The 17609-nt window shown below is 37.7% G+C and overlaps 1 protein-coding gene across 6 annotated transcripts in view; it reads right to left on the bottom strand.

Annotated features, from left to right (window-relative positions):
* The window catches only part of LOC136849333 (long-chain fatty acid transport protein 1-like), a 596150-nt gene that overhangs the window by 1814 nt on the left and 576727 nt on the right, over positions 1–17609 (bottom strand). For all 6 annotated transcript variants that reach the window (XM_067122695.1, XM_067122697.1, XM_067122692.1 and 3 more), the window contains 2 exons: positions 11681–11834; positions 1–576 (listed from right to left, as the gene is read on the bottom strand). The exon at positions 1–576 is cut by the window's left edge and continues 1814 nt beyond it. In XM_067122695.1, coding sequence (XP_066978796.1) covers positions 419–576; positions 11681–11834 — 312 coding nt within the window. In that variant the 3' untranslated portion in view covers positions 1–418. The remainder of the gene's footprint in view (positions 577–11680; positions 11835–17609) is intronic.

Below are 17609 nucleotides of genomic sequence, written 5' to 3'. Positions count from 1 at the left end.
CCTAAAGCAAAAGTAGGCTCACATATTACCTCCAACTCCTCCTGGGGGTAAACAAAACATGCTCAGATCTCCACAATAACAATAGCTGACAAATAACCATAGCTTGCCATAATCTATACTAGTATTTCAAAAGTTCTTTTATTTCCACTGCAAAGTCACTTGATTGGAAGGAAAATAAATCATCATGAGCTTGCAAAAATTTGGGTGCTCTTCCTAACAGTCAGTATAATGACAGAAATGTAATTAAGTATAAACAGGTATAAACAATGTCAACTTTCACCATGCAAAATTTCCACTGAAAACAAGAGAAGTTCATTTAGTAAGGAGCAATGATTAAAATTTAAAACTAATCATGTAGAACACAAATTCATAAAAGTTGATTAAAGTACTTGAAATACTTTACAAAGGATCCATGGCATTACACTCGTACTTCACCAGTGATAATCTTATTATACAGGTCTGCAGTAAGAGGAATATATGACTTTTGCTTGCCATCCAAGAAATACAAATAATCCTGAATGGTGCTGGGGTTGAATCCTTCTTCTTGTAGTTTTACCTTCTTCAATTTATAAGTACCTGGTAAGGAGAAATTTATTAAAGCTCAATTTCATTTTATATTTGAAAAAAACTCCTAAGTTTGCAAAATTCTTAGAAATACTTCCATAAGGTAATTTCATAAATGAAAAAATATGCCAATAAGACCCCTAAAATGACTGGGAACAAGAAATTAAAACAAGTGAAATAATACTGGATTAATCTGGACGTTAACCCACCCTATTAACTGAGACACTAACCAAGACACTTGGTATACGACATGTATACTGAACATAATGCACAACAAAGACTGGCAACCACTGAAGTTATATAAGAAATGCCTGATCACTTTATGCCTGGCTTTGTTGATTTAATCTACACTTCCTTTTTTCAATCCTTTCACTTAAATAACTCACTCTTCTTACCAAAGACTCAGATTATGCTAAGCTTCCTGTATTTTTCAAATACCATAATATTCATGCCACGTCCAGTAACCTTATGCAATGCAATGCAAAATAATTTAATAAATATCTCTTCATAAATATCTGGACATATATATGTTATTAATTTAGTTTCCTTGCACTAGGAAATAAATACATGTTCCCAATTTACTTACTCAGTTTAGGATAATGAACTACCGTAATTAATTCGTCTCTATCTTGTTATAACCCTTCCATGTTTTCTTACATTTTTTTTCTCTTTTACTTTATGAGTTTTCTTCCATAATGTCTCGTTCTAACATGTTAATGTCTTCTATTATCATTTCCACACTTCGTCTGTTACTCTCTCCATTATTTAGTGCAATTGATTTATGTACCTATGTCAGCTTTTCTGGTTCATTACCAGAATGACAAAGTTATAACAATCATGGCAGACATTTCCCAAAGATCTGATGACTAAAAGACAACAATACAAGAAATATTTCTTTACAAACACTAGACTTCTTCACTGGCTTCTGGCATTGCACTAAGCTTAGCCTGTGAACCTCCAAGTACTGCTCTACAAATTCATGTCTCTTGGTAAACTTTCCCAGATGAAAAGTGACATCTCGGTCGAACAAATGCTAATGAACTGTTCCCAGCTTAGCAAATCTGCCAAACCATTCAGCTCTTTCCTGCATTCTGTCATTTCAATCCACACACTGAAACATTTCTGTACCTAGTTGCAAACTGATATGCAGTCTCACCCTGATCTGGGCTAGTCTTATAGAAAATTTCTTCCTAAACCCTTCCTAGGTCATCTCAAATATCTTTATAGTTGCTCTTTTAAAGCTATCATACTGCAGGACCTCCTCAGAAGGCACACTAGAAAAAACTTGCAAACCCTTCCTTGTTAGTAATGGGCTTAAACACACAGCCAACTCATTCCTATACCTGCCCTGGCTTTCTGTAAACCTTTTAAATCTTTCTATGAAAGTATCCATGTTGCCATGCTTTTCATCAAATAGTAATTCCAGTTTTGTTGTGACTGTGAAGCCAGTGCTTTTTACCATCCTTCAGTCTCGAACCTGAGTCTTACTATTTGAAATCCCATGTTCCCTCTGTATTTCAGCTTCCTATCTTGCCTCTTCTGCTTCTCTTCATAAACTCTCTCTGTCACTCTGTATGATCCTATGAAGATCCTAACATATGACCACATTTTTGACAATAAAAACATCTCGGTCTTAGGATATATTGCTTAACCATAAAGCATAATCGTGCTGCTTTTATTACATTAGGTAAGGAGGTAGAATTACATGTGATAATTACATTTGCAAGTGGAACTAAGGCTCCATTGATGTTCTTTATTCTTTCACTCCATTGATGTTCTTCATTCTTTGTTTTAATCACACCTTGATCTTTTAATTCTTCTACAAGTTTCTCTGCTGAATGCACCATCAGCTGGAGCAAATTCAATGGCAGGTGAAGAAATGGCCTAGCTCCTGATTAAGTGACCCAAATGACCGAGACATGAAAAAATGGTACATGATAAAGTCACATAAGTTATTGCCGACGTTCTTTTATTCAGAATATCCATTAGGGCTTAACAATGAAGGATAGGAAAAAAAAAAAGCAAGAACCTACACGTTATTCTACGTGGTTCTAAAGTGACTTACCTAATTATGCCAAATTAGGATATAGAATTACTGTCACCCCCTCAGTATCTTAGAATTACCATGGCATCAAGAAGGCCCTCTGCTTTCCACTAAGGTGCATATAGGGCCGGGACTTACCATAGCACCTACCAACAAAGTGTAGTCAACTCTGTGTGATCTCAAGACAGCGGTGTTCAAGAAGCACTACCTCTGATGACCACCTTATAAACCTAGAGACTTCTTTGAAAGAAAAATCTCCAACAAAACCCAGAGAGGCACCCACCCCTTGGCATCATGTGAATCAGGAAGGAGGTGGGGTTCTACTTTCTAACTTGGGTTAATAAACCAATTCTCAGCCCATGCAGAGAAAATGGACTATCTAGGACATTTCTCATGACATCTAGGTAAACCTGGAGTGCTCGGACTGGGCATAATGTCTTATTAATAATTCTCATTTCCCACAGAAAAATAGGGTTTTTCAAAGGGTCCTCACTCTTGGCCAGGATGCCAAAGATGGTCAAGAAGACTGCCTTTTGGAGTGATGAGTTATAGTTGCATTAGGACTACTAAACTGAGATGACAGAGGTCAGAGAACCTTATTCAGGGACCTGGTAATGGGAAGCCTTGCAGGAGCTGGTCTTTGCAATGCAAAAGGACCAGAGAAGGGCATTGAAAACTTCTATATTTTAATCAATGCTGCACCCATAAAGCACCAACTTTTGTAACACAGCCTAGTAGGATATAACTGTAATAGCAACAAGCTGCTTGTCCTCTAACAGGTAGTTCAGAAAATGTAAAAACTGTTTCAGCCAAGGCTCAACTGGCTCTTAGTGTGGAGACCATCCAACCACACCTTCCATATACACTGGTACTGCACCGTAGTTTTGCACCAGGTACCTAACAATGTTAAGTGAATAATCTTCACAGCAGACTATGTTGTACAACCCATGGCTCAGAAAAGAGGATGTGTAGATGACTTCCCCTTTTCCTGTCTGGGACAGAACAACAGTTAGCATTAGGATTTATTTACATGCTTGGTGTTGTGGTAGTAGGAACCCATGACTCTGGCAAATTTGAGGCCACTAAGTAGGCAGTTCCATTGAATATATTAGCAGTTTGTTCTAAACCTTCAAAATCTGGGTCAATGGAGGAAAAAGGTAGACTGTCCTCCATTTGTTCCAGTCCTGTAGAAATGCATCTCATTCCATTGCCTGACTGTCCAAGTCTTGAGGACACATACACTGGAAGTAGATAATTTTCATGTGACAAACAGGACCACTTTTGGATGCAGAAGCATATTAGCAAGCATTTGAAAGGTGGTTCTAATCCACTTGGTTGAGGCTGCTGTCCGTCTTGACAGGGAGTCTGTTATTACACTGGGCAACCCCATGAGGTGGATTGCTGACAAGTGCCACTTCCATGCCTGAGCCATCCAGAGAAACAGCATGATTGCATTGTGAGGGGCTGCAAATGGAGTCCAACCTCTTGATACATGTCATTACTGCCATACTGTCATATTGGGATAAAGCAGCAATGTCCTGAAAATTCCATCTCAAACATTGTTTACTTTCCCTGATGAGGTATTTGTCATCTGGTAAAAGGACAGACATTGAGGTATTATGCCAACATCAAGGGCAAGTACTGTGCCACTATGCCTTCCAGCTTGGGGGGGGGGTTATAGTCCAAACTGGTCACAGTATTAGAACCAGTTGCAACTTTGAAAACAGGGTTGTACCTTCGTGAGTCTTCCGACTACAGAGGGATCTAAGTGACAAAACTTAATTTCTTTTTGGCCTTGGGTTTTTTGTCATCTTGCTCCCAGTACCTAAATTTATCTATTTTATTTATAAAATATTTTTCATTCTTATCCTTTTTTACTATTTTTATTTATTCATTTACTTATTGTATTTATTTCAATTTTTTTCTCAAGGATTGATTCCTGCACTGGTGGCTTTTGAAGACACTTTAATTTCTATTTGGATAACTTTAAAAAGTCTTAAAGAGATAACCTCCAACACCGTGTTCAGAACGGTTCTGAATTCCCTTCAGAAATCCTCAACAGCATCTCTGATATAATACTTTGAATTATCTCATTTTGAAACTAACAAGCCTCAAAATTTCCTTTTTAAGGACCAGTGTCTGAGTGAACTGGGCCTGAGTAACCATCTTGTCTGCCTGGGAAAGGCCTGAGTCTCTGATGAAGGATCATACCCCTGGAAGAAACAGGAACTTCAGGGAAAGGAGGGTGGGTACGACCGGGGGTCCTCCTCAATGTCAGGTTCTTGCATGGGAGAGCCTTTATTCTCTTTTGAGGGATTCCTACCATAATTATATCCAGGCAGTGTCCCTGAGTCTTCCAGTTCAGGAAGGAATGCTCAGTGGCAATACCTACTTCCCGGCCAATATTGGAACAACCAACCGTTGGAGGAATCATACACATTCTAGAATTCCACTGTCTTGGTGTACTGGCCAGGGCATGGGATCTGCAAAGAAAAAGAAGAGGGGGAACACTATCTGCCAGAGCTCTGCTGGGAAGATGTGTTCTCCTCACGCCATGCTCCCTCGACAAACTTGGACCCAAAGGGCTAGTCTGAATCAAGTCAAGCCTTCCCTTCATATATTCATGGCAGGTGATATGTACCATCTCACCGTGACACAGCAAATTATGCAGTTTGCAATTGGGAAAACTGCCTTTGGGTTTAGCTTATAAGCAGCTCTGTAGTAAGGAATGAAATGGACTAACTTTGCTGTAAGCATATGGCCATAAGAAACCAACTCAGGTAGTGACATTTTATTATTATTAATATAACTATTGGTGTTTCCCTTATATCATGATTAAACTAGATGTACTTATGCAAAACACAGCTGGTTTAAACTATTAACATATATGTCTATAGGGCACAAAGAACAACCATGAATATCATAAGAAATGGGTTTTACTAATGTGAGACCTTAACATCTGCTTGAGTAGCAAAAACAATAATGGCTGAAATGCATGACCTAGAGGTACTGCAATAATAATACAGTAAACCCCCTGTATTCGCATTCTCACGATTCGCTGACTCACGCATTCACAGGTTTCTCTGTGGAACATATCTACCAGTTATTCATGGAAAATTCGCCCATTTGTGGTATTTTTCACTGAGAAATATTCACTAATTACTGTATTTTCATATAATTTTCATGAATAAATGCACTTTTTGTGATAAAACTTTTAAAATACTCAGGTATAAGCATTTTTACCTGGTTTTTCTTGTATTTAAACTATCAAAATGGGCAGTTCTAAGTGTTTTTAGAGGGGTTTTAAGTATTCGCGGATTTTAGCTATTCACGGGGAGGTGCGGTACGCATCCCCCGCGAGTACGGGGTGTTCACTGTACAGCATTGTAATGCTCTGGTATTCTATTAAGAGTTTGCCTACCAAATCTAATTTATAAGATGAGATACAATCTTAAATTGTATGGCACTACATTTAAAATAGTTATGTAGTACAGTAATCCTTCGATTATCCGCAATAACAGAGCCAAAGGTCCTGTTGGATAAGTTCAAAATCCAGATAAGGTCATATAAAACACTATGAAGTGTCACTATGTTGTCATTAGTTTCAATTACATATATACTTTAATTTTTTTATATTTTAAATTTTTGTTTAAATATTGTATTCAGGTGTTCAGAATTGGCTTGTTTTTCCTCCTCAGCGGTGGTTTGCATGTTAAGCATGATATTTAACAATTGTTTTTCTTTACATGGTTTGTGGGTGTTCGTATGGCCCCCTCCCACTCTCCTCATGCAGCAGAGGGTTTTGTGGAAGCTCCTGTTGGAGAGTTAAGTTAGTCTGTTTCTGGATCTTCGCCAGAGGTGCTGAATTTGCCTGCCTTTGCTGCTGGTTGTGATTATTACCTGCTTGTTGGTTGTGGCAGCCCAATCATTCTTGGATCCACCGTGCCCTGGAGTTGCAAGGATTTAGCTGCCCTTTATCCTTCAGCACCACTGATCCAGTATCACTGTCGGTGGGACCTTTCTTGTCCATGGTAATATAATTATCTGTTGATTAATAATGTGTGATCACGGCCTCTAGTCCACTGTCGACATATTTTGTGGACCTATTGTTCACCTATTATACATCTCTGCCCGAGTGGATCCTGTGATACCTGCCACCAGGAGATTCTCCCCTGACATTTAGGAGGAATTAATTAACCACTGAAGAGTTATTAGTGTACTGAATTTAGTGTGTATCATGGTAGGGTATTCTGTCTTTTGGCTTTCCTCCTCCTTTCTGGACCCCCTCCCTTTTTTGCTATAAGTGTGTTGAGGTCTGTCTTTAACTGTGTAAGTGTTGTTTATAATTAAGGGTGCGTGATTTTTCATTGATTTCGTGTATACTGAGGTTCAGGAGTAACTTCTGTCTGGAGAATTATGTATTAAATATTAAGATTTTTCTGACTGTTTTTGTATCCCCCCATAATTAATTTTGGCAAACATTGTTATTCTTATTTAGCTATTCCACTGATTGTGGACTTAGCTGGTATTTAAGTGAACACATTTGGTAAGAGAAATTCTTTTTTAGTGACCGTCAAAGAAGGACGTCACAGATTGGTGACCGTGACAGGACCCTTCAATCCTGTAGGCATTCACTAGTGTGCAAAATTAATTTTTGGGGGTCTGGTTTTGGGCAACAGTTCTACACCTCCTCGGGCAGTTAAGTATTTTGTAAGTACTGCTTTGGTGTGATTTTCATTCATAATGGAGGTGGCTAATATAATGGAGCTTTTGAGTGGAGACGGGTGGCAAGAGAGGTTAGCAGATTTGAATGGGGAGGCTTTAGAAAAAGTGGCTGATCATTTGAAAATTGAGCATCATGTATCTATGAAGAAAGGGTTATTATTGCTACAAATTTACGAGTCTATCAAAAATATAAAACCAGATGGTGATCAAGAGGTTAAACAGGTACTAACAGCAGAAATATTGGATAAGCAAATTGAGTTGAAAACTTTGGAATTTAATATAGAAAAGTTTAGGGCGGAGGAGAGAGAAAAGGATAAGTGCCATGAAATTGCTATGAAGAGTTTCAAGCCTCCTTCCCCTTCTCCTTCCTCCAGTAGGTCTGTAACGTCTGTTATAGATTTAGTACAGGCTTTGAAATTTGTACCCACCTTTCAGGAATGTAATGTTGCTGAATTTTTCGTATCCTTTGAAAGGATCGCTGCTAAGTTGCAGTGGCCACGGGAATATTGGACCACCCTTATCCAAAGCAAGCTAACAGGTAGGGCCCAGAGAGTTTATGTGACCTTAGACAAAACCTTATTTTCTGATTAAGAAAATGTCAAAGCCATTATCCTAAAGGCTTATGAACTTATTCCAGAGGTTTATCGTCAGCGTTTTTGAAATTTGCAAAAAGGTAATGAACAAACATTTGTAGAGTTTGCCAGGGGGAAAAAACAGTTCACAGAAGACTGGTTCAAATCCAAAGAGGTGGATGATTTTGACAAGTTGAAAGAGTTATTGTTAGTAGAAGAATTTAAGCGGTGTGTACCAGATAAACTAAAGGTACATTTAGAAGAGCTGAAAATAGATATGTTGCAAGAGGTTGCTATTGCCAGCGACGAATACTATTTGTTGCACAAACATGAACTAGTAGGAGTAGGAACAAACATAAAGCCTGGATGGGTTTGGACAAGCCATAGTAATAATTACAATAATAAGAATCAACAGAGAAGACAGAATAAATAATAATAATAATAATAATAGTTTTTTTCAACAGGGATAAGAGAGGCGTTAGTAATTATGACCCAGAGAAATTTAAGAATATGACTTGTTTTTATTGTAACAAGAAGGGGCATGTGAAGAGTAGATGTTTCGCTTTTAAGAAAGCACAACAGGCAAATAACAGGCCAGTAATGAGTGTAGGAAAGACAGAGAAAGAACCCATCATGAGCAGGACAAATGACCAATGACTATCTGGTTGTTTTGAAAAATTTTGTGTCTCAAGGTTGTGTCTCATCCACGAATTCATCCAAGTATAAATGCATACATATTTTGTGTGACACGGGTGCAGCACAATCGTTGATTTTGAGAAAGGCCTTGCCGTCAGATTTTGTCCTGAGGTGGTGAAGAATTTGTCTTGTTGTCTGGATTTCCTAATTCGGTGGAGTCATGTCCCCTCAGCAATTTTCATTTGAAATGTCCTTCTTTTTCAGGAATGTTGAAATCGGTCATAGTGGAAAAATTTCCTGTTAAGGAGGTAGACACAGTGTTAGGAAAAGACGTGGCCTATAAGAACCAGACTTGTCCAATAATAACAAATCCTGAAGTAGCAGTGGTTACTCGTTCTAGAGCTAAAGTTGTTGATGTCACTGCAGAGTCAACAACAGATGCAGATTTGAGTAGCTTAGAACGTAGTGGTAGTAGTAATGTAGTTGTAGAAGATACCAACATTGTAAAGGACATTCCAAATTGGACAAAGGGAGAGCTAATTAAAGCTCAGAAACAAGAATTCCGGGACCTTCCTATTGAATCAAGCGAGATGGATGATTTGACAATCCCAAAGTTTAATATAATGAACAATATTCTTTATAGGTTGAGTAGGCCTAGAGAGGCTGGTAATAGTGTGCATGAAATTGTAAAACAAATAATGGTCCCTTATGTTCACAGGATTGGCTTGATGTCGTTGGCACATGACAATGGTTTGGCGGGTCATTTCAGAATTCACAAGACGGCTGGGAAATTGCTCAAGGATTATTATTGGCCAAAATTGAAAACTGAAATGAAGAAGTTTGTCAATAGTTGTGGTATCTGCCTGAAGGTCGGTAAGCCAAACAAAGTTATACCAAAAGCTCCTTTATGTCCAATTCCTGTGGTTTCTAAATCTTTTAAAGAAGTCATAACTGATGTTGTCGGGCCGTTGCCCAGGACTCGTAGTGGTAATGAGTATATTTTCACTGTAATGGATAAAATGTCCCATTATCCAGAAGCCATTCCCCTATATTCCATTAAAAGCATAAAAATAGTTGTGCTAATCAATTTTTTCACTAAGTTTGGGATGCCTAAGGTAATTCAGTCTGACTGTGGTACAAACTTTGTTAATAGGTATTTTAAAGAGAAAATGGCAGAGTTGGGTATTAAACATGTGACTTCATCTCCGTATCATCCAGAGAGTCAGGGTGCTCTGGAGAAGTTTCATCAAACTCTAAAACTGATGATTAGAAAATATTGTTTAAGTCACGGTTCTGAGTGGGACTAAGAATTACCATATCTATTATTTGCTTTTCGTTTGGCTCCGAGTCAATCTCTAGGTTTGTTGCCTTTTAATTTGGTTTTTGACATTGTGTTCGTGGTTCTCTTGAAGTTGTAAGAGTCATGGGAAGGTGACATTCCTGAAATTAATTTCTTAGACTACATGACTAATTTGGGTGACAAAATGACGATAGCTTGGGAACTTGCCCGTGAGAATTTGTTGTGCAGTCAGAGAAGAATGAAGTACTTCTTTGACAGGAGGACCAAAACACGTAACTTCGCTGAAGGCGACAAGGTATTAGTGTTGTTACCTTTACCTGGTAATTCATTAAAAGCTTCGTTTTCAGGTCCCCGGAAGATTTTGAAAAAAGTTAGTGAGGTCAGTTATTTAGTGGAAACTCCCGAGAGGAGGAAACCTTTCCAACTTTGCCATATCAACATGTTAAAGGAATATAAAGAAAGGGATAAAGTCATTTCAGTGGCAACAGTTGGAGATGTAGTTAAATGTAATAATAACCTTCATTCTGTTTCAGAGGAAGAAGTTAATGATGATAAATATGTTAATGATGGTAATTGGCCATCAGGTAATAAGAATTCTTTGGAAAACTTTGATGGTTCCGTTTCTCATTTGAGTTACGAGAAATGTAGGTCTCTGAAAAAGCTGGTGTTCGATTATAAAGAATTATTTTCAGATGTACCAGGTCGAACATCTGTTGTAGAACATGATGATGTTGGTAGTGCCATGCCAGTGAAACAACCCCCATATAGGTTGAATCCTTTCAAGATTGAAGCTGTTGCAAAGGAGGTGGAATATATGTTAAAACACGGTTTGAATGAACCAAGCACCTGTGGTGTTGGTTAAGAAACCTGACAGAGAGTTTTGTATGTGTTTCAACTATCGAAAGGAAAATGAGGTTACAAAATCCGATAGCTATCCTTTGCCCAGGATAGAAGATTGTATAGATTGCATTCATGAGTTATTATACTTACTTTCCTATGGCCCAGGTAAGGTATCATCACAGTGGTGATCTTTAAACACTCACAAGGCAAAACACACAAATCAGCCACCAAAACAGAAGTCCCCCCTGTGAGAGTCACCGTTCCTCTAATAGTATACCATTCAAGAGTACCACACACATACGCGCTCACTTAATCCACTTTTTTCCAGAAATGTGACGACCCCAGTTCAATGTTCGATCACGCTGTCTCCATGGACTTAAATCATGATCAAACAGCTCTCTGTATCCAACTGTATAAACCTCCAACGTCGACACAAATGCACCTGCAGCGGAAGTACACTGGCAGGCCAGCACATAGTTCTTCAAAGTCATCCTAGACTTAATATATGAAGTGAACAACTGTTCAAAAAGGAAAGATACCACTTACTTTGACGGCTGTTTACCAGCACATAATAGTCCTTGTATCAATCACTCATCACCTTCACGAGTGATTTACATGTAAAAACTAGAAAAGATCATCACCAAAATGAAAATTAAGGTAGAAAGGAATGAAGGGAAAATGACAAGGCAAATTCAAAAGTGACATAAGTATGAATTTGAAAAATTTGGAATGATTTTACTGAAATTTGAACATGATTTGTAGCCTGGATGTGCAGGCAATCAGGTAAAAACCCTTCTGCTTTAGAGTGTTTCTGAAAATAAGTTGGTTTATATTTATGGCTATTAAAAGGTGATAGGTGTGATAGAACTAGAGCCTTTGCGTTCTCTTGAGAAGGATCTTGCACAATCATTCACTTAATAATTATCATCAAAGAATTTTTATATGCTGTATTTTCAAAATGACTTCCAAAATTATTTTAACTTATAAATATTAATTTACCTGTCTTTTCCAATTCCTTGACAATCCTGACAAATAATGGTCTGGCATAAGAGGGTAGCGATTTGGTGACAGCATTGTGCAGTAGACTGAAATCTAATGTTTTATCTTCATCTAAAATAGCTACCATACCTGCACGACCTTCTGCTCCTGGGACCTGAGAATTAGAGATACAAAAGTTAGTTAGTTTGGAATAGATCTACTTGTTCCTGACTCGATATACCTTCACAACTAAACCACTACTTGTTCCTGACTTGATATACCTTCACAATTAAACCAAACTTAGTTGTGCTCCAGGAAATAAGCACAGTACTGAAAAAGAATAGAAACAGGTGGTCAATTACTTAGTAAATATAGTTTACTGATAACACAAGCATAAAAAAACAGAATTTAAGTATTTTGAACTGGTATAACTGAGACTAAAAAACATAAATTAGTCCTACTAGGAATATTAAAAATGTGTTCTTAGTCAAACTGGAATTACCATAGAAAGAAATACTGTACAGTTGTCATACATTAATGTAATGGTAGGCTCTGTAATTAGTTTGAGGACAACTGATTGATTGGCTAAATCAAAGTTCTCTGGTGTTGTGGTATTAAAGATCATCACTGACACTGAAGTCATGTGTTAAATGCAAATAATCAAAGTAATTAGTTGAAAGCCATAAAAATTAATACACTTTAAGATTAAATAAATCTTTTGCAGAATGAATTAAGTCTTTTGCTGAAGACCTGCTTCTCGGAATAAATTCCAAAGTGTTGTTGGCATTATATGCTACACTTTCTCTAAAAATCGAGGCAAGATGTAGCTGACATCCTCACCATGAGCCTCAGAGAGGCACTGACTTCTAAGATATGCAACAAAAACCTCATGATCAAGGGAACCAACAAGCTTTTCCAATCCTCAAGTATTTATATTTATAACTTAGGTGAGTATGGCCTATACGAAGCTGGCAAAGTGGCATTTCCCATCTTATGGGCATCTTTCTATAATTCCCAAGGGATATAAAAATTCTCATGTATTTTACTTTGTTTTGGTTTACCCATGTACCCTAAACTGTTATGAGCTCTTAGATGTGCTAGAGCCCAACCAAATCTTATTTATACTAATATTCTTCTATTCTCAATAATATGAAGCCACTGTAAAACCTTTAAATTAAATGGGTTGGTTGAGTTAAAAAACCAAGTGCCTGCAAAATTACGGTAATATTGAATCATAGAGTACAGTGGAGCTGCCTTCTTCCAAAACTGCTATTTTCTCATTCACTGTTAAAATACCATACACCTCTCCAGAAAAAATTCAATGTCCGTACTGTACTGAATTTGGAACTGCCGCTAAAACTAAAATTAGAACTACTGTGTTCACCAACATGTTCCATAAAAACTGAATAGGCCTCATCCTCAGTTAGGCTTCTTTTAAAACCATAGGTGTACTTGCAAAAATGTATTTCAGGTAAATCCAAGGAGTTAAAGGTACAGTGGAACCTTAATGCACATATGCCTCTCATTAAGAATACTCCAGTCCACCGCCACAATTTCATTGCAAAAATCATCCCAGTTCACAACAACTTCCATGGAGGATGAAATGATTGTTCAAACCTGTTTCGGTGGGGTACATGGGTTCTGTAAAGCAAGGGTAGAAAATAAAAAAAACGTATGTTAGTCTGGGCTCATATCTCACCCAGTGAACATCAGAGTTTGCATTCTCTGTACACAAGTTATCTTAATTTTTGTTTTTGGGTTGCTTAATTAATAATGTATGTAATGCACCATGGCTCCAAAGAGAGTTCTCGGTAAGAATAACACTAAAAAAAACATTGTGAGGATGATAGTATTTTCGTGTGAAAAATTTCATCAGTGTATATTTGGTAAAGATAAAGTTATTGTACAAAGTGATCATAGGCCTTTGGAATCTATATTCAAATAACCTTTAAAGCTGCCCCTGCTTGTTTGCAAAGGATGTTACTTTACAGAAATATAATCGGTGTCTTCAATACGTGGAAGGCAGGCATACGTATACTGCTGACACACTTAGCCGTGCTAATTTGAATGAAGTAGCCAGTAAGTCATGTTTTGTAAATAGTTTAGACACAGCAGATGAAAATTTGCAGGAAGTTTCACAGCTGATTTCCAACAGATGGCCTGAAACTGGAAAGAAACCCTATGTGCAGCACGCCCATATTTTAACTGTGGGGATAAACTGCAGACTGAGGATAGTCTTCTTTTTAAAAGTAATTCCCTCTCAGTTCCCAAGACCCCTATTGAAACATTTATGTTTAAACCAGAAAGATTGCTAGAATTCAACCAACACACTGCAGAAGATGAAAATTTGCAGGAAGTTTCACAGCTGATTTCTAACAGATGGCCTGAAACCGGAAAGAATCCCTATGTGCAGCACACCCATATTTTAACTATGGGGATGAACTGCAGACTGAGGATAGTCTTTTTTTAAAGGTAATTGCCTCATAGTTCCCAAGACCCTGTAGAAGGAGATGCTAGAGCTGGTTCACCAAGGTCATATACGACTCAAGGATGTCTGAGAAGGATGCAAGAAGTTCTTTTTTAGCCAGGGATGCTGTGGTAAAATGAAAAAATTGGTTTGTATGAATTAATATTTGATTTTTCCTTTTTTATTATGTTTTTGTGTTTGTGAGTGTGTAATTTCGATTAATTTTTCTTCTTTCTTTTTCTTACAGTTTGCTTGAGAATGGTAGGGTAGAGTGGACTCCACTTCACCTGGATGCCCATAGTTGAATGCTTGCCATGCTTTGCAGCAAGTATTATCTATAAATTGCTGTGATGTGGTTATTAATTGGGTAATGGGGCACATGATGAAAAGTGGTGTTTTACCAAACATTTCTACTGGAAATATGGAACACTCAGTATGCAAACCAGTTGTGTGAACTGTATTATAAATTGTGTCTTTAAATCAGTTGTGGGAACCTAAAGTCTGATTTATTCTAGTTCCGGTAGGAACTGATAATACAAAACATTTTCAAGTGATTGTTGAAAGAGATATATTACAAGGAAATAAAAACATTGTGAGATGAAACGGTGTGAATCAGGTTGACAATGAAGTTATATACTAAATCAGTGCTGGAAAATTCCAAGTAGACTCAATAAAGATTTATTTTTCAAGTGTACATATTAAGGTTAATAATTTGATCCAGACTATTAATTTAATGTCTTTTGTGTATACATTACATGTATTTGGTTGGTACCATATGCAGCTGCAGTATTTTGCTGTTTTTTTTTCTATAGTATTAAGACTGAATACATGATAAGTTTTGATGAACTATAGTATTAAGTTAGGCAAAGTTAGGTATAATTCTGTTTGAAGGTCTCAGACCACTGTAATGTTAAGGTAATAAATTAGGTTAAAGAAAGTCAGAGTTTCATTTAATAACCTTCAAATTTGTTCCCAATATCCTCCAATTGTGTAAGAAAAGAAAGTCCCTACTCTACAACGTCATTCTATTTGAAGGCATCAATTCAACAGTGTGATTCTTGTTTATCGACGAGAGATTCGCCGGCTAGAAAACCTCTTAAAAATCATGACTTTGTAAAAAGACCCTGGGCTAAAATTGGAGCTGATATCTGTTATTTTGATGACAGGATTTTACTTGTTATAGCTGATTATTTCAGCAACTACAGTATACTGAAGTAGTTAGACTGCAAAATCAGTGTTTTAAAAACCTGATAAAGGAATTTCAGTGCGTGTTCACAAGATTTGGAATTCCTGATCAACTAGTCACAGACAACGGACCTCAACTTTGCATAGAAGAATTTGAAAAATTTGCAAGAAGATGGAATCTTCAGCATATAATTTCAAGCCCAAGATATCCACATTCTAATGGGAAGGCAGAAAATGCAATCAAGACTGTCAAGAAGTTGTTTGCAAATTGTAGGTTGTCAGGAGAAAACAAATTTTTAGCATGACTAAATTGGAGAAATACTCCAAGTGAAGGGATGGATACAAGCCCAGCACAAAGATTAATGGGCTGCAGATAAAAAAAAACTATGATGCTTGCTAAAGGAATCTTTTACAAATGAAATTTCCAACAAGGAACGATGGTTTAAGTACTACTGTCAAAATAGGATACAAAAACATAAAGAAGAAATCGTAGACAGATCATAGCTGCTGGTGAAAAAGAAATGAAGACAGTTCAAACAAATCAAGAAAAATTTAATGATCGCTTGCCAGTTATTCCAGGTTCGACAGAAAGAGAACAAGAAACGGAAACCCAAGAGGATTCTACAAGCTTGGTAACGAAGTACGGTATTGTAAATCATTGACAGATGACTTTCCAACAAAATTTTTAAGCAAGTCAACAAGGATAAGGTGACCGCCCCCGAATGCTATGGTTACCCGAATACTTAAGATATTTATGTATACAGATTTATTTTGGTTAGACTTGATCTGTAAATAAAAGAAAGATTCTTATGTTCCCTATCCACAACTGATATTTTATGTGTTATGATGTATTTATTTGCTTCTGTACTTGTAACTTTTCTAAAGAAAGGGCGATGTGACAAGTGTTGAGGTGAATGACATTTCTATTGTTTATGTTAAAAATGCTTCTCTACATAATGGTCATTTGGCTGTTATAAACAAATCTAAGTAACAAAGGTCTGTCTCAAATTCATGACATCCAGTTGCTGTACAGATCTAGATAAAACACAGTGTCTCCAATGCTTATCTATCTATACTTCAGTAAATATACTTTTCTGAGCTCGGCCCCGTGTCACCCGGTGAAATTCCATACTAACACGAATTTCTAGGTATAAATATTGCTAAATATACCAGAGAAAAAGCTTTCAGGAATGCTGGAGTTACTACCCCAGATCGAAAGGCGTCTTCTATATTGAAGACGCCGGGTATTACCAAGGGTGAGTGAAAGAATCACAACCACAGAGCCACACTTGAAAGACATCCCCATGTCAAAACCCCCGGGAAGAGCAGAGAGCCGTACCAGCTCCTACACTCACCCGCCCGCCAAGCGGCGACTCCAGCGCCATCTGAACTCATTCCATTTCTAGCACGTGATATTTGCACTTGTTAATTTTGTGCTTGTGGTTTTCGCTGATTTTGCCTTTTTTCTCAGCATGTCTTCCAGCAAGTTTACTGTCACCAAGTTAAGTACCATCTTATTGTGGGGTTTTTATGATAAGTTTGGCTGTTTCAACCCGTATTTTAATATTATGCGTGGTTGTTGTTATGACGCCGCGGCGTCCCCAGTCAGTCATGTTGACCGCGAGATTCGCCCACCCAGCTTGTTCTGTTTGGGGCTTCTCCTTGTCATTTACATTTCTTATCATTATCCCCCTAGGATTCATCCTGGTGGCGTTTCCTGGGCGGGTTGTTTCGGTGTTTCTCTACATTAATTTTGTTGAACCGCATATCAGGGTTCCTTCATTAGGGTTCCTGTCATTTTCCCGCTTAGGTTTCTCCCCAGGATGTTTTCCGCCTTGAAAGTTTTAGCTACATTATTATTATATTGTGACGTGCTGGTGGTAATCAGGTGTTTTTTGGCTTTGATTATGTTTTGCGGGGGAGCGTCAGATACGGTTTTATTGTTTACTTACCCTGTCGCTCCTCTCGGTTAGGCTATGCGCCTTGCACGAGCACAAGATTATATTACTGTTTTATGTATATATATTATTCTTAGTGATGGTGATTTATTGTTATCTGGTTAGGTTGTGTGGGGTTCCTCTAGCCTGCCTATGTCACGTTAGGCTTGTATTTTGCATCCTTTGGCCTCCCGCTCTCCCTTTTACCCTGAGTTAGGTTAGGTGTGAGGAGAGGATCAGCAGGTAGAGAGAGTTTCTGTTGTTGTTCCTTCCACTGGCCGTTGTTTGGGTTGTACAGTGAGAACCCATTGTCCTCCCCCTTCTATGGAGGGGTAGAGGCTTTTTCTGGGGGTGTGTCTCC

The sequence above is a fragment of the Macrobrachium rosenbergii genome, chromosome 20, assembly GCF_040412425.1.
Source record: "Macrobrachium rosenbergii isolate ZJJX-2024 chromosome 20, ASM4041242v1, whole genome shotgun sequence".
Classification (NCBI taxonomy): Eukaryota; Metazoa; Arthropoda; class Malacostraca; order Decapoda; family Palaemonidae; genus Macrobrachium; species Macrobrachium rosenbergii.
The sequence above is the reverse complement of the archived record's forward strand: the minus strand, read 5'-3'. Positions and strand labels throughout refer to the sequence as shown.